Source organism: Epinephelus lanceolatus, chromosome 19 (assembly GCF_041903045.1).
Source record: "Epinephelus lanceolatus isolate andai-2023 chromosome 19, ASM4190304v1, whole genome shotgun sequence".
Taxonomy (NCBI): domain Eukaryota; kingdom Metazoa; phylum Chordata; class Actinopteri; order Perciformes; family Serranidae; genus Epinephelus; species Epinephelus lanceolatus.
The window spans coordinates 36,092,422-36,120,340 of record NC_135752.1 but is presented as its reverse complement, the minus strand read 5'-3'; the positions used below and the strand labels follow the sequence as shown (position 1 = coordinate 36,120,340).

Below are 27,919 nucleotides of genomic sequence, written 5' to 3'. Positions count from 1 at the left end.
ACATATACTGAAACACACACAGGCACACACACACACACACACACACAGGCAGCATCATTGACACCTCAGAGCTAAATATACCGAGAGTGACAACGACAGGTGACCAAGCTCCTCCACAGACCCACCAGCTCGGACACAGGAGGTCACTGGGTGTGAGTGTACGGCTGTGAGTGTAGCATACGTGTGTGTGTGTGTGTGTGTTTGTGTGTGTGTTGGTGGGACGGAGGGGGTGGTGTTTGAGCGTCAGGGTCTGATGATTGTAGACTACCCCTGCTCAGTCCAGACTGAGCTCAGATCCAAACGCAGCCCAGTTCTCTGGGTCCCCCTCTTCTCTAAGCCAGCTGGTCTGGCTTAATGTCACTTCTTTCTTTCACTTTCTTTTTTTAAGAAATCCTTTCTTGTTTGATACAAGGGATTGACTGAGCAAAACCCACAGCTGGAGCTGCTGGGGAACCTTCCAGGTGAAGACAGAACAAAAAGCAGCGGTGAGTGAACTTTTACAGGACGAATGGATGGTGATGGGTGATGCATGGGTGTTTAATCTACAGGAAACTTGGAATGTTGTTAAATATTACCCAAGGAAAAAAAGGAAGACAGCAAAAAATAATAGTTAAAGTTGAAGCTGGAAGTTGAATTTTGAGTGAGGTGAAAGCAGCAATTTTATTTTTCCTTTTTTGACCACTTGGTGGCAGCGAAAACAAGCCGTAAACAAAATTTGGACTTGATGCAGCTAACATATTAGCAATCTGTAACATTAGCATTTGGACCAAATTTTCCTGTCACAAATTTAAGCCCATTATTCTCTCTCTTTTAGCTCTGATTTTGGTCCCCACCAACTCCTGAGGGAAATATCTGTCTTTTTAGCTGCTAAACTCTCCACTGTGTTCACCAGCTAGTCTCTAACCAATGCTAGGCTAATACCAATACTGTCATTTTAAGTATATCAGTTATTATCTTTTATAAACAAATACCATAAGCAGACAGTTTTCTTTTTTGAACACATGAAGGCAGTGAAAATTAGCTGAAAACAAAAGTTGGACTCTATAAAGTTGATGTGGCTAACATGTCTGTTACAGATACTGAGCGACATTAGCATTAATTTTGACCATTACTTTTGATAATTTAACAAATTTAAGTCCAATATTCTCTCTCTTTTTGCTTGTGTTTGGTCTCCACCAACTCCTGAGGGAAATATCTGTCTTTTCAGTTGCCAAATGCGCCACTGTGTTCACCAGCTAGTCTCTAACCAATGCTAGGCTAATACCAATATTGGTATATATTTAAGATATATCAGTTATATGTCTTTATTTATTTTGTCTTTTTATTTTTTTTCATAAACAAATTTTTTGATAATCAATTCAATTTAGTTTTTCCTTTTTCGACCATTTGTGGTTGCGAAAACAAGCTGCAAACAACAATTTGGACTCAGTACACCAGATGTGGCTAACACGTTAGCAATCTGTTACAGATATGGAGCAAATTTAGGATTAATCTGGACCATTACTTTCAGTCATTTAACAAATTTAAGTCCAATAATCTCTCTGTCTTAGCTCTGACTTAGTCTCCACCAACTCCTGAGGGAAATATTTTTCTCTGTAGCTGCCAAATGCTTCACTGTGTTCACCAGCTAGTCTCTAACCAATGCTAGGCTAATATCAATATTGATATTTAAAATATATCCGTTAATAGTATTTATTTCTATTTTATTTTTCAGATATACACATAACACAAATGGGCATTTTTAAGAAGGATCCTTTCAGTTTGGTTCTTAAAGATTTTTGATGAATGTGTTCTGAGTCATACCTTTTATAGCTCGAAATGTAACTTGTCAGAACTTTCTAGTGGACAAACTACACATGGAGAGACTGTTTCTCATTTTTGTAAGCACATTTCTTGTCACTTACAGGCCGACATATACTTACCGCTGTATCTCTAAGACGCTAATGTCTGAAAACATTGATGAGAGCCAAGAGACTGAATCAAAGCAAAAGCTAAAATGCTACATAGAGCTGAGGGGAACTGCAGTGTTGCTGATAATGCTCCGTGGGTTTGTCTTTACAAGGGACGTTTTGAACCTTTGTTAATAGAAAAATATCGATTAGTGCGGCTTTAAATATTGTTTATTGTGAGGAAGTAGTCCTTGTATCTGGAATTACTTTCATGTGTGTTTATATTTACTCACTGTAACAAGTTGCTGTAAGTTTACTGCGGATTTACAGGAGTATCTTACTGTATTGTATAATAATTGCAAAATATTGTTAAAAATTCAACCCACAGTTATGCCACAATTACGTACTGTAATCCAGTGTACTGTTAAAATAAATTACAGCAGATGCACTGTGAAATAACAGTAACATGGTGGTGTCTCTGTTGCCAGGACTGAAAGTTGTGGTATGGTTTGTTGTAGTCAGTATTTGAATTTATTTTGAGGTTAAAAAGATGGTTTTAAAAGTTGTCTTATAATGTTTTCTGAACTTGAATTTTCAGTTTAAACAAGGTATTTTTCATTAGCAATTCAGTAAAGCTATACAGAGTACCAATAAACAAACAAAGAACCAATAAGGACGATAAAACAAAATTTGCTCATTTGAATTCCAGCTTTTTACAAAATGTATTCAATAGATTTAACAACATGTAACATGAAGGCACTTAGAAACAGCAACTGCAGAAGTGAATGTAAAAATATGACATAATAACCAGCTTGGTTATTGAATACCCAGCATGTGTCATAATGGTCATAAGTTCTTTAAATATATAACAAATGTCATTTATTGCAGTGGTTCCCAACTGGTGCAGACACAGGGTCCAGATTTCTCCTTAGTCAACAGTTTAAGTTCCACACAGCTTAATACATTCAACATCATACTTGCGTTCGGCCATGTTGTCGAGCTACTTTGCTGTCTCTGTCCATTATCTTTCAGTCAGTCAATCTGCAACAGAAAATGGGACTTCAAAATAAAGTGTATTTTTTTCAAACTTTGCAAGTTTGCAAGTCACTTGTTGTGGTCCATTCAGAATGACCCTGCGACCACCAGTTGGGAGCCTCTGATTTATTGTATTTGGCATTAGCTCCCCCCCAAAGGTCCCTGATTGTTGCCACAAACTAAAACAATTCTGTGGGTTTAATTTAAGATACTAGTTAATGTAATTAATCAAAAATATGATCCATTTTAGATAATTTAAAGCTAATTTGTGGTATGTCAAATTCAGAACCAACCATTCAGATTTGTGTATATTAACACCAGAGTCGTCATCATATTGTGCATTGCAGCTTTTGTATAATACAAACCCAATGTTGTTTCATAAATTCTGTTGTTACTTTGTCAGTACAGTTGGAAAAAAAAAGTTTACGTGGGCAGCTCTGATTTTTACAGCACCAGAGATCCATAAAACCTGTATAATGTGCATGTTGCTGCACAAAGAAGCACCTTTACTATTTTCTCTTTGTGATTTTGGCTTTAACCAAAAATTTTTTTTTACTGCTTTTCAAAGTCTTTGCCACTGTTTCCAAGGTCAAGAAATACAAGAATAGTGTCCACACTGAACGTTCACCAGTGTTGCTTCTGAATTGCATCTTGCAGTTATTTTGCCACGTCTGAGTCAATATATAAATAGTTAAATGTCATCATGCAAGAAGTTATATTGGGCTCACACTTAAGGAGATTCCCCACCATGTGTACAGAGAAGCCGTTTAAGTGTTTAATATTGATGCAGAACAATCATTACTGATTGATTGATCACTTTTAAAAACTTTCTTTGTAATTTTTGAAATCAGTTGTTCATAGTTCACTAAAGCTCTTTAACATCTATATATAGAGAGTATACGTCCAGTGTACTTGTGGCTTGAGAGATTGCTCATAGATGACAGGAGGAAAATCCTGTACATATGTTTTTGCTATATGTAGTACCGCTGATCATTAAAGGAGCATTAACGCTACGCTGATCAATATTTTTAATGGATCAAACGACTGTGTGTAATGTGGCCTGTAAGGACACAGAGATTTATCACACACTCTGGAGTTCCCCTCAGCGCCGCAGAGCGTTTTAGCTTCTTTTAGCTCGCTGTTTTGGGTTTATGGCCACGACTGGTTTGGTTCAGTGTCATCGGTGTCGATTCCAGCAGCTGCTTTTAGAGAAAATGCTGTTATAATCTACTGTACAGAACCTAAACTGCAGCGAACAGCAGACTGACACAGATAGAGGCCAGCTGGTGACAAAACCTTGTGGTGCAGCTTTACACAGTAATGACAGTATATTGAGAAAAGAGGGCTGAAATAAGCTGAAGAGGAGCGATGATGCTAATAATCACACAGATTCAGGTGTTTACTTATTGATTCAGATATTTGCAGATGTTACAATGGATCTGTTGAAGGTGATTTGGTACGTTGGCTGCATATGTACGGGTCTAGGCATGGGGGGCGCAGGGCACGTGGCCCCTTCAGTATTTAGAACATGTGCATTTCATGGTTTCAAATGTGAATATTTGCTGGTTTTCTTAATCTTCTACAATCATAAACTGAATTTCTTTTGGCGTTGGACTGTTGGTTGAGCAAAACAATGACATGAAACCTTGAACGTTTCTTTACATTTGTTATTATTTTTTGACGTTTAAGACCACATGGTTAATCTATTAATTGTTTACAGCTACAGCTTCAGTTTTTGTTTCAAATGTGAATATTTGCTGTTTTTGTTATATTTATTTTCTACATTAACAAACTAAATTTCTTTTAGTTTTGGACTGTTGGTCAGACAAAACAAGGCATGAAACCTTGAGACTTTTTTTTAACATATTTCATTATTTTCTGACATGTTTTAGACCACTGATTCATCAGTTAATCATAAAAAAAGAAGAAAGAAAAAAAGAATGGCCACAACTTCAGTTTTGATTCCAAATGTGAATATTTGCTGGTTTTCCTGATCTTCTTCAATAATAAACGGAATTTCTTTTATTTTTTGAAATGTTGGTTTGACAAAAAAAAAGACATGAAACCTCATTTAATTATTTTCAGTAGGCAAAAATACCAAAAATTCAGTGGTCACAGTTTTAGTTTTTATTGAAAAAACTAAAACTAAAACTAAAAACTAAAGCTATTGAATATTTGCTATCCTAAGTAATAATTAACTGAATTTATTTTGGTTTTGGACTGAATTTAAATGTCTAAACCCACAATTTTGGTTGCAAATGTGAATATCTGCAGCTGAAGACATCAGCAAGGACAGATTTTCCATTATATTCCTTCATGTTTTAGACCAAATGAAGATATATAAGTAAAGATTGTTAGCTGCAACATAGTGACTGAACAGATCTTTGTCTTCTACAACAATAAACTTAATATCTTTGTTTTTAGACTGTTGGTCGCACACAAAAAAGACATGACACCTACAAACTTTGTACACATTTTTAATTTGTTTCTGATATGTTTTAGTCCAAATGACTAATTGATTAATCATTTAAGTCTTTCATTAGGCAAAAACAACAAACATTCACTGGCTACAAATTCAGTTTTGGCTGCAAATGTGAGTATTTGCATCTGAAGACATCAGCTTGGACAAATTTTTATTTATCTTTCACTATTTTCTGACTTGTTTCAGTCCAAATGCTTAATTGATTAATCATTTAATTATTTTTAATAAGCAAAAATTCAGTGGCCACAGTTTTAGTTTTGGTTCCAGATGTGAATATTTGCTGGTTTTCATTATCCTAAATCAATCAATCAATCAATTTTATTTATAAAGCCCAATATCACAAATCACAATTTGCAGCGGATAAGGAAAAACTCCCCCAAAAAAACCCTTTAACGGGGAAATTAAAAAGGTAGAAACCTCAGGAAGAGTAACTGAGGAGGGATCCCTCTTCCAGGACGGACAGACGTGCAATAGATGTCGTACAGAACAGATCAGCATAATAAATTAACAGTAATCCGTATGACACAATGAGACAGAGAGAGAGAGAGAGAGAGATGCAGGTAATGACAGTAGCTTACAACAACATTATTGAAAGTAATAATGTTATAGTTATAGTTCTGGCTACTGTGGTACAATATGTTGAAAGTATGTATTAATATCTGGCAGTATACATGTGTGACAATAGTCATATGTGTATAATAACAGTAGAAGTATGACTAATGACTAATGATGGCAGCAGCAGCAGGAGGCATCTGGCAGGACCATAATAAACAATAATTGCCTGAATTTCTTTTGGTTTTGGACTGAAATTAAATGGCTAAACCCACAATTTGGGTTACAAATGTGAATGTTTGCATTTGAAGACATCAGGAAGGACTCTGACAAAGTTTTGTTCAGATTTTCCATTATATTCCATCATGTTTTAGACCAAATAAAGATATATAGAGTAAATAAAGATTGTTAGTTGCAACATCTACAACAATAACCTTAATATCTTTTGCTTTTAGGCTGTTGGTCGCACACAAAAAAGACATGACACCTTAAACTTTTTACACATTTTTCATTTTTTCTGATATGTTTAGTCTGAAGGACTAATCGATTAATCACTGAAGTCTTTGATTAGGCAAAAACAACAAACATTTAGAGGCTACAGCTTAAATTTTCCCCGCAAATGTGAATATTTGCATTTGAAGACGTCAGCTTGGACTCTGACAAATTTTTGTTCACAGTTTCCACTTTTTTCTGACGTGTTTTAGACCAAATGGTTAACTGATTATTAATTTAAGTTGTTTGTTGAGTAAAAATAGCAAAAAATAAATGACAACAGCTTCAGTTTTTATTCCATATGGGGGTATTTGCATACAAAGACATTAGCTTGAATTTTTATATTCGTCACCCTTTTCTGACATGTTTAAGAAAATATGATTAATCGATTAATCGTTTAAGTCATTTATTGAGCAAAAATGCCCCCCAAAAAATCTAACAGCTTTAGTTTTGATTTCAAATGTAGGAACTCGCATTTGGTGCATTGGACAGATTATTCACTCAATAAAGGACTGTTAGTGGCAACATTAGTGAATGTACAGATGAACAGAATGAATTAAGTAAAGTGCACTTTCCATAGTTTCCACTGAGAGGCAGTGGTGAACCTGATCTGTGCAGTAACTGTTAGACACAGTATGAGAGCATGGACCTGTTGAAAACATGAAATAAAGTAAAATAATTAACATAAACTCATAAAACATGTGTTTGTCATGTGTTAACTGGCGTGTTATTGGACTTTAATGTGAGATTTGTCTTCAGGCTTTATTCTACACAACAAATCTCATGATTGTTATCTTCTATTTATTTCCTCTGTGTGTCTCTGCGCGTGCGTGTGCACGTGTGTGTGTGATGATGCCGCCTCCTGACGTCCAGGTGCTTGCTGACAAGCCTGGGACGCGCGTGCTCCACGAGACTCACCGATGGACTGAACCGCTGGACGGAGACACGCAGGAAGACAAGTCACGCAGAGACATGCGGAGCTGAGCGGACAGAGGTAAGCTCCGGGCTGTGTCGGGACAGTGATGTGCGTGTGTGTGTGTGTGTGTGTGTGTGTGTGTGTGTGTGTGTTTGATGCGGGGTGTGCGGAGTGGACACGCCACAAACAACAGGAAACAAACAGGAGCAGGATAATCCGTGTTTCAAGTCTCTCCGTGGATCTTTGTCCTGTCCTCACTTCACACACAAGTCTTCAGCAGCGCTTAGTTTGAGTCTGGACAAGTTTATTTCAGTGTCTCCGGTTGTTTAACGGTGAGGTGTAGTTTACTGCCCCGGAGCTGGAGCTCTGTTAACGGGCTTTGTGCGCAGAGCGGACCGGACCTGGGGCTGCTTCACCCGGCTGAGACTGGTGAAATCACTCGGGAAGTTTTGTGTCGAGCCATGTGAGGAGTAGAAGTACTTTTCTGCTGCAACACTTGGTAAGAGGATTGAAACGAGTCTGATGAAGATGGTGTTGTAGTTGGAGAAAGTTTGTGCTCAAAGATAAATCAGGGAGGACACTTTATTTCTGTTCAGGGCTTCAGTTAAAACTCTCTACATTCATGGTTCCCCATGTTTGCGCCTAAAGGAGTAAAGGAGTTTTACCAGTCAGGGCTGGAGTTAGCAATCAAGGGGACCTCTGCAAACTCAGGGGCCCCATTGTGGGGGGGACAGTTTGGATCTATTGAAGTAGGGTTGTATGGGTACTTATAGTCAGTGTTTTAAATACAGTAGATGTCAGTCAGCACTAGGGATGGGTATCATTTTATAGATTTTATAAATACTGCTAACTACTTTTATCAACACTCTTATCGGTCCTCTTTCATTTTTAAATAATTACTACATGTATATAGCATGTAAGACATAACGTTAGTGGCGGTGGATGAGAGACTGCGGACAGAGCATAGGTTTAAAGTGCACTTACAGTAACAAGTGTAGCTGCCGTCAACTCGAGTAATTTTCCAGTTATCCTCACTTTGTTTCCAACGCAGACGCTCAGCTGTTCACTGGTTACCGTGTCGTGTAGGCATACGTGTGTGTATGTGGAGGAGTTCAGCCCCGGCACAGAGCTCAGGTGAGAGGCTGCAGAATGAAAATTGATTAAACAAAATGTGTAAAAGTTCTTGTGAAAGAACCGATAATGTCAGAACTTTTTAATACTACGGTCTTTGATTTTTTTAGCCGTGGGCCTAATTTAGTACCGGGTTTCGGTGCCCATCCATAGTCTGCACACCTCCAGTTTGGAGAAGCAGACAGGAGTCCAACATGGAATGTAAACCCTGTTTCCACCGAGCAGTATGGCACAGTTCAGTTTGATGCTCAAAAAAGCGAATCAGTTTCCACTGTGAGAAGTTGTGGATGGTACCAATAGAACCGTTCTGTACCGTCATTGCTGAGAGAAATCACTCTGATTGGCAGTTCAACTCAGCGTACGAGAAGAGAGATGGAAGTGAGGAAAGTAAACAAACCGCTAAAGTTGAGGGAGTTATATATGCTAATATTATTTTTTTAGCTGTTTGGTCCCCCCTCTGTTGGGGTACCTAGCACACAGATCTGGTACTAAAAGGTGGAGCTGTGAACACTGCAGTCTGATTGGTCAGTAGAGGACGGTCACTCTGCTCAGGGCTGAGTTGTGTCTGGTTTTGAGGCTCATGTAACCACTGTTCATACTGTGGAGAGTTTTATTAGTAAACTGTAACTATAAAATGAAAGGATGTGTTGCTGCCTCTCACAGCAGCTGGAGTCTGAGAAAAAATAACTTCATTCACTGGGCCGACTGCCGGCAACTTTTAAGGTGGAACGTTGACTTGTAATGTTACTCAATGCATGAGTTGATGACGTGAATCCATCAGCACACCTTAAATTTCACTGTGACAACTTTGACCATCAATTTAGTTTTTATATGACACACACTTTTAGTAATGAGTGGATCTTAAAGTGTTTATATTAATTTCGAGCGGGGCGGCATATATCCCAGTCATCACTTGGGAAAAAAGGGTCGTAGAGCGTTGTTCCTGTGGGCTCCAGCAACATTAAACCCCCAAGCTTGCCTTAGAAGGACTAAATGCACAAACCCGCTATTTTTCCACTCGTCGCTAGGCTAATTTATACAATGTAAAATGCCATAGGCTTGTGCTAATAACGTTAGCATGTTGTATTTGTTTGGAAAACGTGTTTAGTATAAGACAGTTGTTTTGTCAGTGAACCTTGTGAGCTGTAACGGAGCAAAATTTTGTAACGTTACCTTTGTTAAATGTTGCTATAGTCCCTGGCTTCATATGAGTAGAGGAATAGTCCGCTAGCTACTAGGCTAATTTATACGATGTAAAATGCCATAGGCTTGTGTTATTAACATTAGCATGTTGTATTTGTGGGGAAAATGTGTCCAGATAAAGACAAGTGTTTGTCTGTGAATGCTGCGAGTTATAGTGAAGCTGATTTGTGTACTTGTGTTTGAAACTGTCTCTATTAAGCCATGTTTAATGTGTGTTTAACGTGTGTTTTGAATCAACTAAACTTTACAGCACTTCACAGAACCCTCTGCCACTGATTAGTGTTTTGGAGGTGTAACTGCAGAGTGACACAGACACACCACTGCACAAGTATAAATGCTCACAGTGGCGTAGGCGATGTGCATAGACTAAGGCGTAGGGTCTGCTGCACGAGTCTAAATCCCGCTTAAAAAACCCAATTATTCTCGAGCTGGTTCTGAAGCACTTTTCTCCCCAAGATTTCTAAGTAGATTTATGAATGTTTATTCTGGATGGACGTTAGATATAATGATATCCTCAGAAAGTGTAAGTCACGCTGACTGATATCTATGTGTTTCATGTCTGTGTGTTGAGTTATGACTCAAAGAAGGAGTGCGATTTTTGACTCAGATTCACCTCACCCAGTGTCTTTGCCTCCCCTGTCATAAAGAGAGAGGCTCTATCCTGTAAAGATGTTGCAAATGTGATATCATTCATGCATGCTGAGCATGTGGTGTGGTGTCTGTGCCACAAAGTGACTCATTCACTGCTTATAGAGGGGCATCCCTCACCAAACCACATATATTAGATCACGTTACCTGCCTCGACATCTGAGACCTGAAAAGGCACTTTAATTTAGCTTGTATTTGTTTTTTCAAGTTGATGAGACACTTTGAACTTTGTTGACACGTCGATCTGCCTCATATCAGACGTCTAAACACGAATAATACACACTTTTACAACTTCATGCAGCTCTCTCGACAGCATACAAGAACTCATTGTGACTTGAAAAGCCCCTTAATTTGCACAGCGGTAATCCTGTCTTTACAGTCTTATAATTTATAAAACACTGATGTGTCCTATCACAAACACTAGTCCCCACAGAAGAAGACAGATGGCTCGAACTTGACCACCAGTCCAACTGTTCTCCATTTAATGCACTTCATGCTTTTCACCACAGTAATGAAGGCAGTTGACAACATACATCGTTGAGCGCTGTAGCCTCCAGGATTGTAGTACGAAATCCATCTTCTCTGCTGAACACATGTTCCATTTAGGGACCACACTGTATCATGACTTTGCATTAATTTTAGATTACACGCTATACATCACTGCAAACCTTTTTCCAAAGCACACGATAAGTTTGTAGATCGATCTGCCATCTTCAGGGCAGCCATAGGTTTCAGTTTCTGTCAACCATCCCACTCAATTGATCGTTTGCTGGGAATGTCCTGAGCAGGGTGCAGAAATAACTTTTCTCGCCACTGATCAAATGGCTAGTGAATGTTCCAACTTTACCAGCCACTCATTAGATAACCATTGGGTTTTTTTGGCTAGTGAGTGAAATAAATCTACCAGTCACTTGCTAATTTTATCAGAATTTGGCTTTTGGATGGTGCTAATTTTGCACCCTGGTCCTGAGCCAATCCCAAGGGTCATTATTGGGCAGATTCGGGCAGATTTTAATGGATTGTTATCGTTTGTTTGAGTGTTGCTGCTCCACAACTCCAACAGAGACATCTTCTCTCTAGAGTATCCCGTCAATTTCATTTATTCTCACTCTCACCAGATCAATAATTAAAGCTCAAACTCATTTTTGAATTAGGACTTTTAGTATTTGCATTAAGAAGCTCGTGAAAAACAAGTTGTCAGATTTAGTAGCTATAGCTGTTATTTCATAGTGTCAGATAGGCTACATATTTCAGTATGTGCACCCCTAAGGATGGAGTACTGGGCCCATAGAGCAAGCAGACTAGAGATTTCCAGTTGAGCAGGCTACTTGCTGTGACTCAATCGTTAGGCTCTTCTAGACTTTCCAAATGTTATCGGACTGAAAGAATCAAATCCTGATAGTCAAATGAGACATTTTGTGGGGGTTGTGATGCTTAAAAATGTATCTCCTGATAAACAGACGTCTCTTTCCCAATGTAAGTCTTTGGGAAAAAAGTATTTTCAGGCCCAATGGCATCATGTGATGGACCAGGAAGTTGTAATTCCAGGGTTTAGCCATGGCGAAAATTGGCTTTAAAGCCCGGCACATTTCCTGGGGGCCTGGTTGTAGCATAATACAACATATTCTGCTCATGCAGACATGTGAATTGTATCGATTGTCTCGTCTGACTCTTGGCAAGAAAGCAAATAATCTTGTATTTTTTATTATTCTGTGCTTTTTATAGCTTCATAACTATAGCTAGCTACATTCAGTGAAAAATTAGCTGCTTTTATATTCTTTTAAAAACTGATTTAGAGTTCAACGGAGGTTTAAAAAGGACTAAACATTGGGTTTTTAGAAAGTCAGATACTGCCTGTTAAGGTCCTGACATGCTGACGGCTGGCCACTGTTCAATGTTGGGCTGTCTTTTTGTGGTGTGTCCCGCACCATTGGTCCTCGTTGGCCAATTCAGCATTTTGAAATGGCAGTGGAGCTCGTTGCTGAGAGAAATCACATGGAAGAGACATGGAAGTGAGGAAAGTAAACAAACTGCTAAAGTTGAGGGAGGTATATACGCTAATATTAATTTTTTAGCTGTTAAGCTCTTTAGCAGAGACAGTTTGTAATTGTTTGTGTTATTGTTCCCTAGCACACGGTAAATGTAATCTGTTTTTTCAACATTGCGTTGTGTTGTTAATGTGCTAACTGGCTAGCTAGCATCTTGAATCTACCCTGCTGCTGTTCTGTTCTTTATAAAATTTATTTAGAGTTCAGGGGAGGTTTGAAAAAGACTAAGTTAGATAGGAGCATTCACATACTGTCTGGTAAGGTCCTGACGCATGAAGCTGACGGTTGGCTGTTGTTTAATGTTGGGCCGTCTGTGAGCACCTGTCACCGTAGTCTTTGCGGTGTGTCCCACAGCATTTGCCCTTGTTGGCCCTTTTCAGCCCTTGTTGAGATGGTATGTAAGTATTTGTGTTATAGTTAGCTAACATACGGTAAATGTACTTAGTTGCTTCTGCATTGCCTTGTGTTGTTAATGTGCTAACTTGCTAGCTGGTGTCTTGACTCCATCTTGTTGGTCTTCCCTTTGTTAATGACCAGTAGAGACTGTTGCCACCTGCTGGTATGGAGAGTTATTTCCTCCCACGCAGGCCCAGAATGTACAAGTATGTTTGCTGTTAGCTGTCTTTGTCATGTGTTCAGGTGCAACTTCTTGGCCGAGACACAGGCAACATGAGGCGAGGCAACAGTCGTCCTTCGTCTCCACTAGTTCTTTGATGTTGGTTTGGTGTGTCTCAGCCTTTAGCCCGGTGCATGAGAGCCTGACACCCCCCGCCCTCCGCCGTCTACCCACCCCCACAAAGACATGCAGAGTGTCCTGCCAAGGAATACAAGGGCACTGCCACATGTCACCCATTAGGTCTCTGCTGTGTAGACACACAAAATGGACATATGCAAACAGTCACATTCACATAGTCAAACTGTCTCTCTCCGAGCTTCGGCGTGTTGGAAAATAATTGGCAAGGCGGCGAGAAAGAGAGGGAGCAGCTGAGGTCTGCGTGAGATGGCTGATTTTCATCACTGCTCAACAGTCTCCCTCTCTGCCTCTCTCTGTCTGTGAACCAGAAACCAGTCGCATTGTTGTTTGGGGTAAAAAGTTCATTCTTTTATTTTTGGAGTCCTTCTGCTTTACACTGAGTCTATAAATAGCGGGGAGGTTTGTGCGCGTGAGGGTGAGTTGGGTGGAGATTTGCTGTCATCCTGGAAAAGATCAAGCGCTACATTAAATCACACCTACAGATACGGCACACATACACCCACATACTGATTCTTATTGTTTTATGCAATCTTCTCTCCACATCTCACGTCTCAGTTTGGCCTAAAATTCCCTTCTTTTTTTTTTTTTTTTACGACAACATGCTGAGTGTGCTCGTCTGTGAGAGCTCTAAATTTAAACCGTGTTGATCCTTGTGCTGTTTTCCTGAAGCGAGGTAGAATCACAGGCAGCGTGACTCAGACTCCAGATATTCATGTAACGCTCTCCAGCCGGCGTGTTGCTGCTCGCTGCAGACGATCCTGATAGTGTTAATCAAAGTGTTTTGGTTTGTTGTGGCAAAACACATCAATTATCGCTTTGTGTCAGGAGCTGTCAGTTCATATTCATTCATTCCTTCATTCCTCTCTCTTGTAAAAACAAGAGAGAGGCGGTGGAAATTACACAAGTCAGCTATATTAGGGCTGAAACTAATTATTATTGTCACTGTGGATTGAGCTGTTGCTTTTATTCTGGATTCATTTAGTAGTTTTTAAGTTTTTTAAATGTCATAAAATAGTGAAATATGCTCCAAAAAGTTCCCAAAGTGACAGCTTGAGATTATTTTGTCCAAACCAACAGTGCGATTAAAGATTATTCAATTTGCAATCATATAAAATAGAGAAAAGCAGCAAATTCTCATGTTTGAGTGAATATAATTATCGTGTTTGGCTCATTCAACTGCATTTATTATTGAGTTCTTGAAATTAAAATGCCAAACTACAGTGTGTGTGTTCATGGTAGTGAAGGAACATGTCAGCTAGTGCAGTTGTGTGGCTCACTGATGTGTTTTTAACTGTTTTTGGACGACAATGGAGCTCTGTGGCACAGAGGGAGAATCATATATCAGGCTTGATGACAATGCAGCGAGTCTTTAGTGAAACTTCATCGTAGGTTTTGGTCTGTTCTTGGCATTTGTTGACAATAGGAAAAAAATGTCATCAGTGTGATCCTTGAATATTTTAGTGCTGGTTGATTCGGTGTCACCTGCGGTCACTGATGGTTTCCTGCTACGGCTTAAAGTTCAAGTTACTCGTGTGTCGACCACAAAGTGAATCGAATGTGCCTCGAGTTGTTTCTCTGTTGGAAATACACACAAGGAAGAGGAGCGTATAACAGCTAGACTCTTTAGGAACCGCTACGACCCGGCGAAAAGTCACAAGGTGCGTCTCCATTCACCTCTTTTTATTCGAATTTTCTTTTGTGCTTAAAAAATCCTGAGTGGAAACACCAAAAATTTGAAAAATATCGTGAAATATCGTAATTTTTTTTGCCTGGAAAAGTAGTAGGTGGAAACATTCAATGAATAAAAGATGATGTGTACATCATCACGTCTACACGTTCTCATGCCAGGTCAACAAATACCTACAAACTGTCACGCCCCCTCTGTGTCTCATAGCGACACAAAGGCCACAGAGATGAAATAACACGTGGTTAATGTCATGAAACAGTTGCAGTTAGGTTTAGGCAACCAAAATACTTGGTTAGGTTTAGGTATGTTCCTGGCGACTAAAGGAAAAGTTGAGGAAAACACTCAGAAAACAGCCTTTAATCACAATCTTCAACAACTATGTTGGATTTTAAATGCCACTGAAGTACGAGACACTTTGCTCCATGCAGTATGAATGTGAACATGACGGCAACTCAGTCAAAAGTTAACCACTAAAATAACATCTAAAATAAATTAATTGCCTCTGAAATGTGTGGCACATTGAACCTTGCCGATTATCTGACAGAAATGATAGCAATTCACTTTAAAGTTAATAAAACAACATGTAAATGCTCCGTGCAGTATGAATGTAAACCTGCACATTATCTCACAACATCTCACTTAAATTCAGCAAATAATATAACGTTTCAAAAAAGATTCATTGCTGCTTAATTCATTTTCTAGATCAAAGTGCTGCCAAACTGCGCTGGTTTTGTGAGAGGACGTCTCTCCAATTTCCCACCGTGCTGTTTTAAAACTCCAGTCAACTCGAGCATTACCGCGGGGAGGGCGACTGCTGTCTGACAGCTCTGTAGCACCCACTAGTGGCGGGCGGCTGCATGACACTTAAGCAGCCTTGTACATGAATAAAAAACAAACTGGTTTAACGGACTACTATTTCTGGTGCTGACTAGCGAGGGGGCGGACGATTAATCGTTGAGACGACTAATCGCGCGCATCCCTATTCAACACTGAGCAGGAAATCCAAACTCCTTTGGTGACAATCTAAAAATACTTTCCATAAATAGTATCATAAAAGGGGTTTGTTATAGAGCTGAAGGATTGGCAGAGGGATCGATATGTTATTTTTCAGTAAAAATGGCTGCATGGTTCCAGCTAGGGCTGGGCGATATGAAGATATTATATTGGTATCGAGATATTCCACTATATATCGTCTTAAGTTGTGGATATCGTTGTATCGTGAGATGGCAAAAATGGTATTTTTCCCTTGTTGTAAAGGCTGAAATATAATAAAGTGATGTAACTTTATCAACTTAACAGACTTTTCATTTGTTTTAACGCTCGACTTCACTCAGTCGTTATATTCACATTATTGATGATTATTAATCAAAAATCTTATTGTGTTAATATTTTCCGGAGAAAACAATAGTCATCTCTACAACTTTGCTGCATCACAGAGGGTATTTGTTAAGAAATGTTTTCGATTTTGTCTCCCAGTCCTAGCATTAATGAAGTGCTTTTGAGGAGATTTAAAAACATAGAGATGTATATCGCGTATTGAGATATAGCCTAAAAATATTGTGATATAACTTTCAGGACAGAGCCCGAGTTCCAGCCTCTCAACCTTTAGGATAAGCTGTTTTTTCTTGCACCAGAGTAAAGTGAATATTTTTGGGTTTTGGACTGTTGGTTGAACAAAACAACAAAGTTTAACATCACCTTTGTATCTTGAGAAACTTTTGATGGATATTAGTCACTATTTTTAGATATTTTATAGACAGATTTATCGATAATAAAAAATAATGGTTTGACACCACCCCAGCTTGACATAATGAAAATCCTATTATGCTCATTAAGAGATGAGGCAGACGAGCAGCATTTGAAGAAGTGCATTAACTTAAAGGAAGCACAGCAGTAATCTTCTCTCCTTGTGTTTCACCAAGCACACCTTCGTCATCCTCTTACGTCTTCGCGATCCCAATTTCATTCTCCATTTCCTCCCGTGTGCCTGAGGGCAGCCGCCTCCTGAAAGCGAGCATGTCTTTTTCTTTCTCTTTTCTTCACCTGCTGCGATGACGGCAGAGAACTGCCAAAAAACCTGACGTGAGTGTGTGTGTGTGTGTTTGTGTGCGTCTGTCTCAGCGTGTGTGAACATCCAGTTAACTCGGCGACCCAAGCTCTTAAGCTCCACTTCAGGAGCAAGACACGGGTCACATGGCACACACACACATTCACACACTGCATGCACTGGTAGTCCTGCACAGGTCCATCTTTAACCTGTCAGTATATCACATATGTTTCTTCTCTGTGCTGTTGTAGTCGTGTTTTCAGACCCTGTGACTCCTCATAGAGAACATCACCTTCTCAGTGGGTGTCTTTTTTAACCTGCTTCTCGTGGTATTAAAGGAATACCTCGCCCTCCAAATGATCATTTGCATATCAATTACTCACCCCATGTTGCTTTTAATTTGTGAAGAAAACTTTGTTTTGCTCGCAAGCCTTCACGGTGAATGAAGAATCCGAAAACAGAGAAAAGTCTTGACGAACTGAAGTCAAAGGGGTCCACGTTTAACAAGAGCAAAACTCTATCAAAACATCTGTTTACAAACTCTCACACAAGTCATGCAGTATAATCCAAGTCTCATTTATCCAGTCGTGTGCTCAATACTTACCAAACACTTGCATTTTTGCTAAAACCTTGTAAAACATATCTATGCTCTCCTCAAAGCCAGACTCCATTGACAAAAACAGTAATTTTACCTCGCTGAACACAGGAGCTGCTGGTCTACTGCTGCCTCCATCAGTCAGTTTGTTTGTGTTATTGTGTGACTTTGGTGGATCTGAAGTAACCCGTTAAAATGCCGAAGTCACACAATAACACAAACAAACCAATCTGTGGAGGCAGAGGTAGACCAGCAACTCCCATGTTCAGTGACATAAAGTTACTGTTTTTGTCAATGGAGTTTGGCTTTGAAGAGAGCGTAGGTAAATTTCACTTCCAGTTCAGTTTTAATTAGTACAGTTTTGATAAAAGTGTATGCGTTTGGGAAGTATCGAGCATTCCACTGGATAAATAAGACTTGGTTTATACTGCATGAGTTGTGTGAGACATGATACTATAAGATACGATACGATATACTTTATTAGGGAAATTTGTTTTGGACTCAGGAGCTGCTGCCTTACAGCAATAGCCCAGAAGAAATGAAGCATACATCATAAAAACACATACTACATGTAACAGTGTTGCACATTAGCATTCATGTATTACACATAACACCAGCACACAACAGAGCACCATTAGCAAATCACGACAAAATCCCTAAAGTATCAAGCGTCATATAGTCTCGCTGTTGTTATCACTTCAGTTCATCAAGAGTTGTCTGTAGTTTTGGATTCTTCGCTCTTCGCTCTCGCAAGAATTCAACTAGGGTTGCAGCGACATACCGGTTTCAAGTATACCATGATATAAAAGTTAACCCTTATCATACAGTGTACATTTTCTTATCTACGATATTAGAAAAATATTCAACTGGACATTGAATCTATGGCTGCCCCCCTGACTAAGAATTTCCTAGTTCACCAACAGTCCTCATCAGGGTCCATCAGTGGACTCGTCTCCTGCATGTTTCTGATATGAATGTAATGATTAAATGATATATTTTGGTGGTTTGAGTTGAAGGTGTGAGAAAGAATAGTATCAGTAACATTGTTAACACTGTGCTACATTACAGAGAAATACAAACCGTACTAATGAACCTTCATTAATATAGGCCTATATTTTATCTCCAAGTGCACGTCACACACTGAGTGAGCCGCCTGTTAATGACGCTGTGGGCTAATGGGCATGTAGCTACTTCCATGTTTCAGATGATACGTCATGTTTGTAGTCGACCAATGAAGATGAGTTTACATATCACCTTGGGTTCGTCCTTCACCTTCTCAAAATGATCCCACACTTTGGATTTCCTGCCCGACATGTTATTAACTAGCCTGTGGAATAACCGCAGGTACCAGCCCTGGAAATTAACCTGATGAGGACACTTCCTGTGTCTGTCCTTTCAAATTAAAGTCACACAAGGTCCAGTCATATAGGTTTGGATTTATTTTGACATGGCGCAGCTCCTAATAGAGTTTCATGGGGTTTTTTTTCTGTGACTAAGCGACCAATGAAATTTTGCCGACTAATGACCTTTCAAGTTGACGAACATTTGGTCGACTATTAGGGGGCAGCCCTGGTTAAATCTTCCCTTTATGTTAGTTATTTTCTAAGGGGAGACTTTTTATCAATCAATCAATCAATCAATCAATCAATTTTATTTATAAAGCCCAATATCACAAATCACGATTTGCCTCACAGGGCTTTACAGCATACGACATCCCTCTGTCCTTTGGACCCTCGCAGCGGATAAGGAAAAACTCACTTGAACGGGGAAAAAAAACGGTAGACACCTCAGGAAGAGCAACTGAGGAGGGATCCCTCTTCCAGGACGGACAGACGTTTTTACACAAACTTCCATTAACAAAATGATTTCAAGTTTCAATTATAGTATTAAAATGTTCTTTCAACTGACAGTAACCCCCTCTAAATGGTCATTTGGGGGGTGAAGTATTCCAGAGTGAGTGGTTTAATGTGAGGGCTGTGAGTGGGAGGTTAGCAGAGATTAAAGGGTCAGCTGTGGAGGTTTAGCAGCAGTCGGAGAAGATATACTGAAAGTTAAAGCAGGAAATAGATCTGTAAACTGAGATGGATGTTTACAACAGACAATTTGGGGAATAGCTTCACTGTTCACGTTCAGTGTCTCTTCCCTCATGCTTTTCCGAAGATACACATAAACATTTAACGCAACAAAGGGGCTCATGGGTAACTGTAGGTCACAGACGAGTCAACACACTTGGTTTTGTTGCAGCCTGCAGCAATTTTACAGCTCATTGACGTTTAAATTCAGGTTTGATGGACATAAACCACAATTTCCTGTTAAATATTTTTTTTGTGTGTTACAGTAATCAGATATTTGTTGTGCCTAATTGCTTCATTTCCATTTTAATAATCAGGTTTTAGTTTTATATGAGTCTATTTTTAATGCTCGTTTATTTTCAACACTTTAATCTTTATTGCCGCTCTTGTGAATCTGAGCTGTGATTACGCCTTCTTTCCAAAGGCAAAAGGTTTTTCCAGTAAAACTTCCAGTCGCCAATAGATACAATATTTTAGTTATTTATAATTGTATTCATTTTTAAATCTCTTTTTCAATTCTCTTTGTGTTTTCTGCAGGTTTTTAATGTTTCTTTGCCGTGCTTCTGTCTTTGTGAAACACATTTTATTGCATCTTTTTGTATTAAATGTCTTTTATAAATAAAGTTAATTATTATTTTTAATGACCTGAACCTCAGCCTGTCACGTTTCCCACTTGCTCGTCCTACCTCAGCTCCACCCAGAGAGGAAGTTTTCTGGCGAGCGGTAAAAACGAAATCCTGCCTTCAAGTGTGGTTTCTGAAAGACCTCCAGATGTTTTTTACAACGGAGCCAAACTCATGTCTCTTTATTATTTGCATTCTGACATGCCCGCTTGTTTCACTTCCTCCTGAGCGTACAGTAACCCCCTGAGGAAGCTGGGCTTCAGGGCGTGTCAGGGGGATACATGCAGCAGTGAATGGACGGGCATGCAAACAGACAACACGCTGCCTGTCTGTGCGTGCGTGGCGGTTAGACTCTGCACTACAGCATGACATGATACCCACACGCAATCCTTTTATTGTAATTAAATGTGTTGTTCATACATGTTTCTGTTTGAGTTTGGTTTTGCAATCTTTTGTCGTTAAACACGCCACCTACTTCAGCTGTGACACACAGTCCTAAAACCAGTTCATCCTCTTCCTCTGATCCATGTGCAGGCATGTGTGAGTTTGGCTGGGACTGACGACGATGATGATGTTTTGTTTGCGTCTCTTTGCAGGAGCCAGCAGTTTGGGATTGAAAAGTGAAAAACTGTGAGGATCTGGAAGTCAATCAGAGGAGCCAGAGAAGAAGACGACGTTTGTGAAAAAGAGAAAAAACAAAATAGCCAAGATGGGGAGAAAAAAGATTCAGATAGCACGGATTATGGATGAACGCAACAGACATGTAAGTGCACAGAAGACTCTGACACCTTTCACCTCTTCACCACCTTTCACATGTTGATCTCATGTCTAAGTAAACCTACAGTTTCTCACTCTAACATTAAAGTCACAACATCAGTCTTAGGAGGTCGGACCTGTGACACTTTAAACCCGATGCAAGCCTGAACTGAACTATGTTTTTATGGATTTTTTTTTTTTTTTTTTTACAAATTTGGCACAAACGTTCACCTGGACTTAACAATGAATTGATTAGAATTTGGTTGTCGAAGGCCAAAGGTCAAGGTCATTGCGACCTTGTGTCTGTCTCATTCTCATAAATGCGATTTCTCAAGCAGTCCATGAGGGAATATCCTTGTATTTGGCACAAACACCAAATGGACACCAATGAACTCATTCAGATTTGGTTGTCAAAGGTCAAAGGCCAAGGTCACTGTGACCTCATATGTCTCACAGCCATTAACACGATATCTCACCAATGCCTTGAGGGAAATTTATTCAAATCTGGCACAGTTCGCTTGGACTTCACAATGAATTGATCCGATTTTGGTCACAGAAGGTCACAGGTCAAGGTCATCGTGGCCTTGCGTCTGTCTCATTCTCATGAACGCAATTTCTCAAAAACACCTTGAGGGAATTACTTAAATTTGGAACAAACATCTACTTTGAGTAAGAGACGAGCTAAGAATTTGGTGGCATAAGGTCAAAGTAACTGTGACCTTGCATCTGTCTCAATCTCTTGAACGCAATTTCCCAAGAACACCTTGAGGGAATTACTTCAAATTTGGAGCAAACATCTACTTTGAGTAAGAGATAAACTAATAAGAATTTGGTGGCATAAGGTCAAAGTAACTGTGACCTTGCATCTGTCTTATTCTCATGAACGCAATTTCCCAAGAAGTCCTTGAGGGAATTTCCTTGAATTTGGCACAAACGGCAACTTGGTCAAGAACAAACTGATTAGAATTTGGTGGTCAGAGGTCAAGGTAACTGTAACCTTGCATCTGTTTCATTCTGTGAACGCAATTTCTCAAGAAGTCCTTGAGGGAATTTCCAAAAATTTGGCACAGATGTCCAGTTGGACTCACCCATGAACTGATTACATTTTGGTCGTCAAAGGCCAAGGTCGCTGTGACCTCATATGTCTGCAACACTGGCTCTAGATAGGGCCATTTATGTTTTTCACATCTTCATGTCATCCACCAGTTTCCTTCACTCTTGGCACAGGGGCAAAGTTTCACTTCTGCAATCTCACTGCCAGATGCCACTTAATCATACACAGTGGACATTAGAGGGATAGTTCTGTTTGTTTTTTTTACGTGGGTTACTTATCCATAGTCAGTGCATTACTTACAGTAGATGGCAGTCTGCATGCCTCCAGTTGAGAGAAGCAGGCAGAAGTAGCAACACAGAAACTAGCAGTGTACTGCTGTGGATGGGGGCAGCATCAAAACATATTGTAGCCACCCCAAAAGTCAATATCAGTAGTCAAAACAGACTTCAGAATTCAACATCTTTCGTCTTTCGTGTCGCACATTCATTTAGTCTTTAGCTGCAAATTAAGATACAGCCTATAAGAGAATGGAAGATTTAAACTCTAAATCTCATCACTGTTTTCCTGCATCCTGACAGGTGTCAAATATTGTGTTTTGGTAGGTGTGTTTTCATATTTGAATAAAGTTACTGATGTCCGAGTGACAAAAAGCCATCCCCCCAACACATACACGAAGCTCGGTAAAGTTTTCTGTGTCTTTAAAAGGAGCTTTAAACACACAAACACAAAACCAGCCTCACGCAGACACACTGCAGTTCCTCAAACTGGTGATATCATGTCATGTGATCCTCACGAGAGGCCTGCTGGCTCAATGCAAGAGATATGACAGTTGAGTAATGAGAGCTCATTGTCAATGGGGCTTGTGTCACACACAAATGCACGCACACACACACAGGTCTTGTCTGGGGGAGCGGTTCCTCTCTTCCTGTTATGACAGGAAATGCAGGCACATATGCTTCCTGACCCCCGTTAGCAGGGCAGCACTGACCTCATCACAGTCCTTCCCTGGCCTGTGTGATGGTATACTAGTGTGTGTGTGTGTGTGTGTGTGTGTGTGTGTGTGTTGTGTATCTTTATCTTTAAAGGAGCACACCAGTGTGTTTATAAGTTTTAGCTCCTTTGTTGCAATCAAAAGAAAACGACTTTATTTTCATAGCTCCAGTTATAATAACATTAAACTCATCAAGTTAATTACTGACATCTGGGAGCAATATTGCTTAGAATAGGTCCAACATGGCAACAAACAGGAGCAGTCAGGCGATCATGTAGGTTGGAAACAAACCTTCAGGTTAATTAAACGTATTTAGCAGAGAAAACAAAGGCCAGCAGTGAGATTATGACCCAAACTTATTGTAAACAACAACAACAGACGGACTTCCTGCCTCAACTTTGACCTACTGCGCTCACCCAAGTGTCCGTGTGGTTTTCCTGAGCAGTGAGGGATTGCTACCAATATCTCAGGTGCACCCGTTTTCATGTTTAACCTCCAAAATAAAGTGTTTTTAAATTATCTGCTTGTGTACAACCTGATCGTCTGACTGCTCGTCTCAAACCTATTTCCAGCCAGCGACAAACGTGGTGAGTTCAAGGAACTGAAAAGTAAAACCCCAAGCTGTAATTCACAGTAGGCACAACGCTGTCCATTTTCTGTTTCACCTCAGGCAGCCCATTGACTTCCATTCTTTTTCAGCACAGTATTGAAAATCAATCAGCAGACTCTTGAAACTTGCAGGAGTTGTGTAATCCATCACAACTGAACATAAAGTCTGCATTCATGTACATTATTTATGTGTGGTAATGCTTTTTAAGTGCAGATTGATTTTAACAGTCCACACTGCTTCACTTCATATTGTACTGAAATGAATGGAGACAAATGGATGAATGGAAACAAACAAAATTTTGTTTTAAATTTAAATAAGATAGAGTCCTAAGAGTCTACAGCCACACTACCCACTCTGTGAGGCTGTTCTTAAGCTAAGCTAAATGCTAACATCAGCATGCTAACATGTTGATGTTTATTAAGTACGTTTATCTTCACTATCTTAGTTTTGCCTGTTAGCATGCTAAAATTAGCTAATTAGCAGTAAAAAAAAGAGTCAAACTGAGGCTGATGGGAATTATGGATAGTGGAAAAAATCAATACAGCATAGTATCGCAGTATTTTACGTGGTGATATTGTCAATACACGGACACCAAGTATCAGTCTTCTATTAAATACATTAATTATTTTTGCTAATACACATTTAGTACATTTTTTGGTACTAGAATAATAAAATCAGATGCTTTTTCGGTCCACTAGACGGTGCTGAGGTCTCAGTCAGCGGCATTTGGCAGGAAGTTCATCAAAACAAAGATGGAAGCACTGGGGAAAGAAATCAGAAATGCGCCATTGGCATTTAAATCATTAGAAAAAATTTAAATCTGGACGTATTTGGGATTTTTTAACACGGAAGGAAAGGAGGACTTGGAAATGACACATGAGACTTGCAAGCAGTGTCATATGAGAATAGAATACTCTGGGATACTATGAACATGAGGGCTCACCTCACACGCCACCATCCAGACATAGCGTTAGCCGCTGACGGCAAAGCTAACGCTAAACCTGCTTTGCCGAAAAATTAACCAACACTGGACAGAAGCAAACATTGCAGACCTCCTGTAAACTGCAGCAAAATAACGGGGGACTGCCAACAAAAACCTCGTCGTTTTAACCTACAACGCATATATAGCAATATATTTTATAGCAGTATCGCAATAGTATCATATCGTGATCTAAGTACCGTGATAATATCTTCTGGGGAGCATGAATGTCAAAATGTCATGGCAGTCCAGCTAGGTAGTTGTTGAGATATTTTAGTCTGGACTACAAACGTCAACCTCATGGTGGCGCTAAAGGAAAAATCAGAGGATCACCTTAGTCTGTAGGTTCATCCGCTGGGGAACATGAATATCTGTTCCAAAGTTCATGAGAATACTTTCAAGAATTGTTTGTAAAAAATGTTTCAGGATGTCCCTTTAATCAGATCTAAATCCTCCAATGAAGACGTTCTTACGTCGTTTCTTCTCTCTGTCTTTTCTCCAGGTGACGTTCACCAAGCGTAAGTTTGGTCTGATGAAGAAAGCGTACGAGCTGAGCGTGTTGTGCGACTGTGAGATCGCCCTCATCATCTTCAACAGCACCAACAAGTTGTTTCAGTACGCCAGCACCGACATGGACAAAGTTCTGCTCAAATACACCGAGTACAACGAGCCGCACGAGAGCAGGACCAACTCCGACATCGTGGACGTAAGTCACACACACAAATATACACGTACTGGCTTTAGAGCCGAAACAACTGGTTGATGAACTGATTAGTTGGTTAAGGGATATTTGGATGATTAATTTGATAATAGATAAACTTTTAAAGTATTTTTTAAGCAAAAGTGTTCTGGTTCCAGCTTCTTAAATGTAAATACTGAGTGGTTTTACATGTTTTTCTTGTTGCACTCATCCAGAAGCGAACAAATACTATTATCTATTAATTGATTTAATATACTGGCAGAATTATTTTGATTATTGACTGGTCATTTAAGTTATCGTTCAAGCTGAATGCCTCTCTTTCTTGTTTTTATGCAATGATAAACTGAGTATCTTTAGGTTTTAGGTTGTTGATTGGATAAAAAGAGACATCAAACAGTTTGTAAACTAAACGACTTAATGATAATATTAAATTAAGATATTTGCATGGTTTCTTAAAGCTCTTTGTTTATAATCCGAGTATCTTTGGGTGTTGGACTGTTGGTCAAATAAAACTTAACATTTGAAGACATCACATTGGACATGCTGACTCACCAGTCAGTGAGAAAGTGAATCAGCAAATTTATCCATACTAAAAAAAAAAAAAGAATGATTCGTCACACTACTTGATTTTCACCCAGATTTACCATTAGCAGTCAGTTTTTGGAGATTGCCACCAGAAGGTTCAGGTCAGAGGCAAACCCGCGCCTCCTCCAATAAGCGACTATAACCACATGTGAACTTTCATAGATGTGTTCTGAGAGATGTGCCGATGTGTCGCAGACGCCCAAGAGATATCTAGCAGTAGGGGTGTAATTGTCTGTGTATTTGCCCCCAACTGCTAAATGGAGGAAGACGGTATTTGACATTCGTTTGATACAGTGTGTGACCTAAACAGTCGAGATAATATATTTTTGTCAAGTGTTTTCTACAGAACACTTTGGCAGGATATTCGTCACTGTCTACCAGCTGTAGCGTGCCAGTTGGCAGACAACAGTAAGTGTCTAAATGTATGCCAGTTATGTTCAACTGAAGAACATTTAATTTACAATTGCATCAACCGAATATGTCAGTTAGTGGATCAAGGCAGGAACAGATTTGAAGGAGAAGCTATTGTTCCCACGTCTACCCAACCATTCTTTCATCCATATTCTTGTCCTTATCTTCCGTTTTTTTTTTTTTTGACACAAATCAGTATGCAAACAACGAGAGGTAGGAATCACCTGAGGATCGACGATACGATATGATCGCGATACTCCAATCTTGCTTATGGTATTTTCCTGTATCACTTCTCGCATGTGTTTTTTTTTTGACTAAATATAGTTCGGAGACCAGACGCTCTTGTCCGAGATTCCTCCAGTGAAATGTCTTGTAATATGTGACTCCCAGTCGCAGATCAGGCATGTAATGTGCAAACCACAACGACTCAAAGACTTTCAAAGCTCTATAGTGTCTAGGTGCCACAACTGTCTGAGAGGGGTGTGAGGTTATTAAAATTAGAAACTGGTTGTGTGTCAGAGTGTTACTCAGACCCTCAGCTTCATTTGTAGACCATACAAGTGTGTGTGGCAGCAGTGTGTGCAGCACAGAGCAGCACTGCACTGAACCTTGTTCTGCTTTGACTTATGTAACAGTGTTAGGAGAACACAATAGCAAGTGTATGCCTCTGTGGACACACACTCACACACGCTCTGTGGACATTTGCTAAGCTCACCATGTCACCAAGGTCAAGCTTATGTGGTCAGAAGTCAAAGAGCAGGCAGGAGTGAGGAGCTGCTGCAGCACAGAAGTAAGTTAAGTTTTATACCTACAGATCATGAAGCATCATAAGAAACAGTGAATTATAAACATAAAAAGATGCAGACTAATGTTTCTGATATCAGACATTGTGTGTGGAGCAGCAGTGCATGGCTGAACTGATAAACTGATCAGTAACAAGACAGGAAACCAGTTGTAAACCTGTGACAACAAACTAAAAGAGTTGAGTTTGTTTTGGAAGATCACCGTGTTGCTGTTGTGTTTACCGTGTTGCACATGTACATGCTGTATGTGCGCTTGTACCTGAGCTGTTCCCTCCATGCGACCCACCACATGGCCTCTTGGCAGGCCCCCTCAGAACCAGGCTTACCTGCTCTGTAATCCTCTGTAATCTGCCACAATCCTGTTTAGCTCGTTACTATAATCTGTCCAGGCAGCCTCTTCATCTCTGCAGCGTATCCACACAGTATGAACCAGCTGGCTTATTTACTGCTGTCACTGTATCTGCAGCCACGTTTACATCTCTCGCTGCTCTCCAGCCTCCCCTCCTGGTCTTTTGTCTTGTTCTCCTTGTGCTTTTGTTGCTTTGGAGGGAGAGTGTGGTACCTAGGTGCAGTGCAACATACATACCCCTTTTGCTGCCTTAATCCTTGGTGTCATAGATTCAACAAGGTGCTGGAAACATTCCTCAGAGATGTTGGTCCATATTGACATGATGACATCACACAGTTGCTGCAGATTTGTCAGCTGCACATCCATGATGAGAATCTCCCGTTCCAGCACATCCCAAAGGTGCTCTATTGGACTGAGATCTGGTGACTGTGGAGGCCATTGGAGTACAGTGAACTCATTGTCATGTTTGAGATGATGTGAGCTTTGTGACATGGTGCGTTATCCTGC

General features: G+C 39.8%; 1 protein-coding gene across 3 annotated transcripts in view; it reads left to right on the top strand.

Moving 5' to 3' along the window:
- The first annotated feature begins 275 nt into the window (after positions 1 to 275).
- mef2ca (myocyte enhancer factor 2ca) overlaps positions 276 to 27,919 on the top strand; it is a 50,171-nt gene continuing 22,527 nt past the window's right edge. The window contains exons 1-4 of one of the 3 annotated variants that reach the window (XM_033646615.2): positions 276 to 485; positions 7,324 to 7,444; positions 20,771 to 20,937; positions 25,067 to 25,270. In XM_033646615.2, coding sequence (XP_033502506.1) covers positions 20,884 to 20,937; positions 25,067 to 25,270 — 258 coding nt within the window. In that variant the 5' untranslated portion in view covers positions 276 to 485; positions 7,324 to 7,444; positions 20,771 to 20,883. Of the gene's footprint in view, positions 486 to 7,323; positions 7,445 to 7,726; positions 7,866 to 20,770; positions 20,938 to 25,066; positions 25,271 to 27,919 lie in introns of those variants that run through there. The other 2 variants (XM_033646617.2, XM_033646616.2) reach the window with 2 other exon arrangements.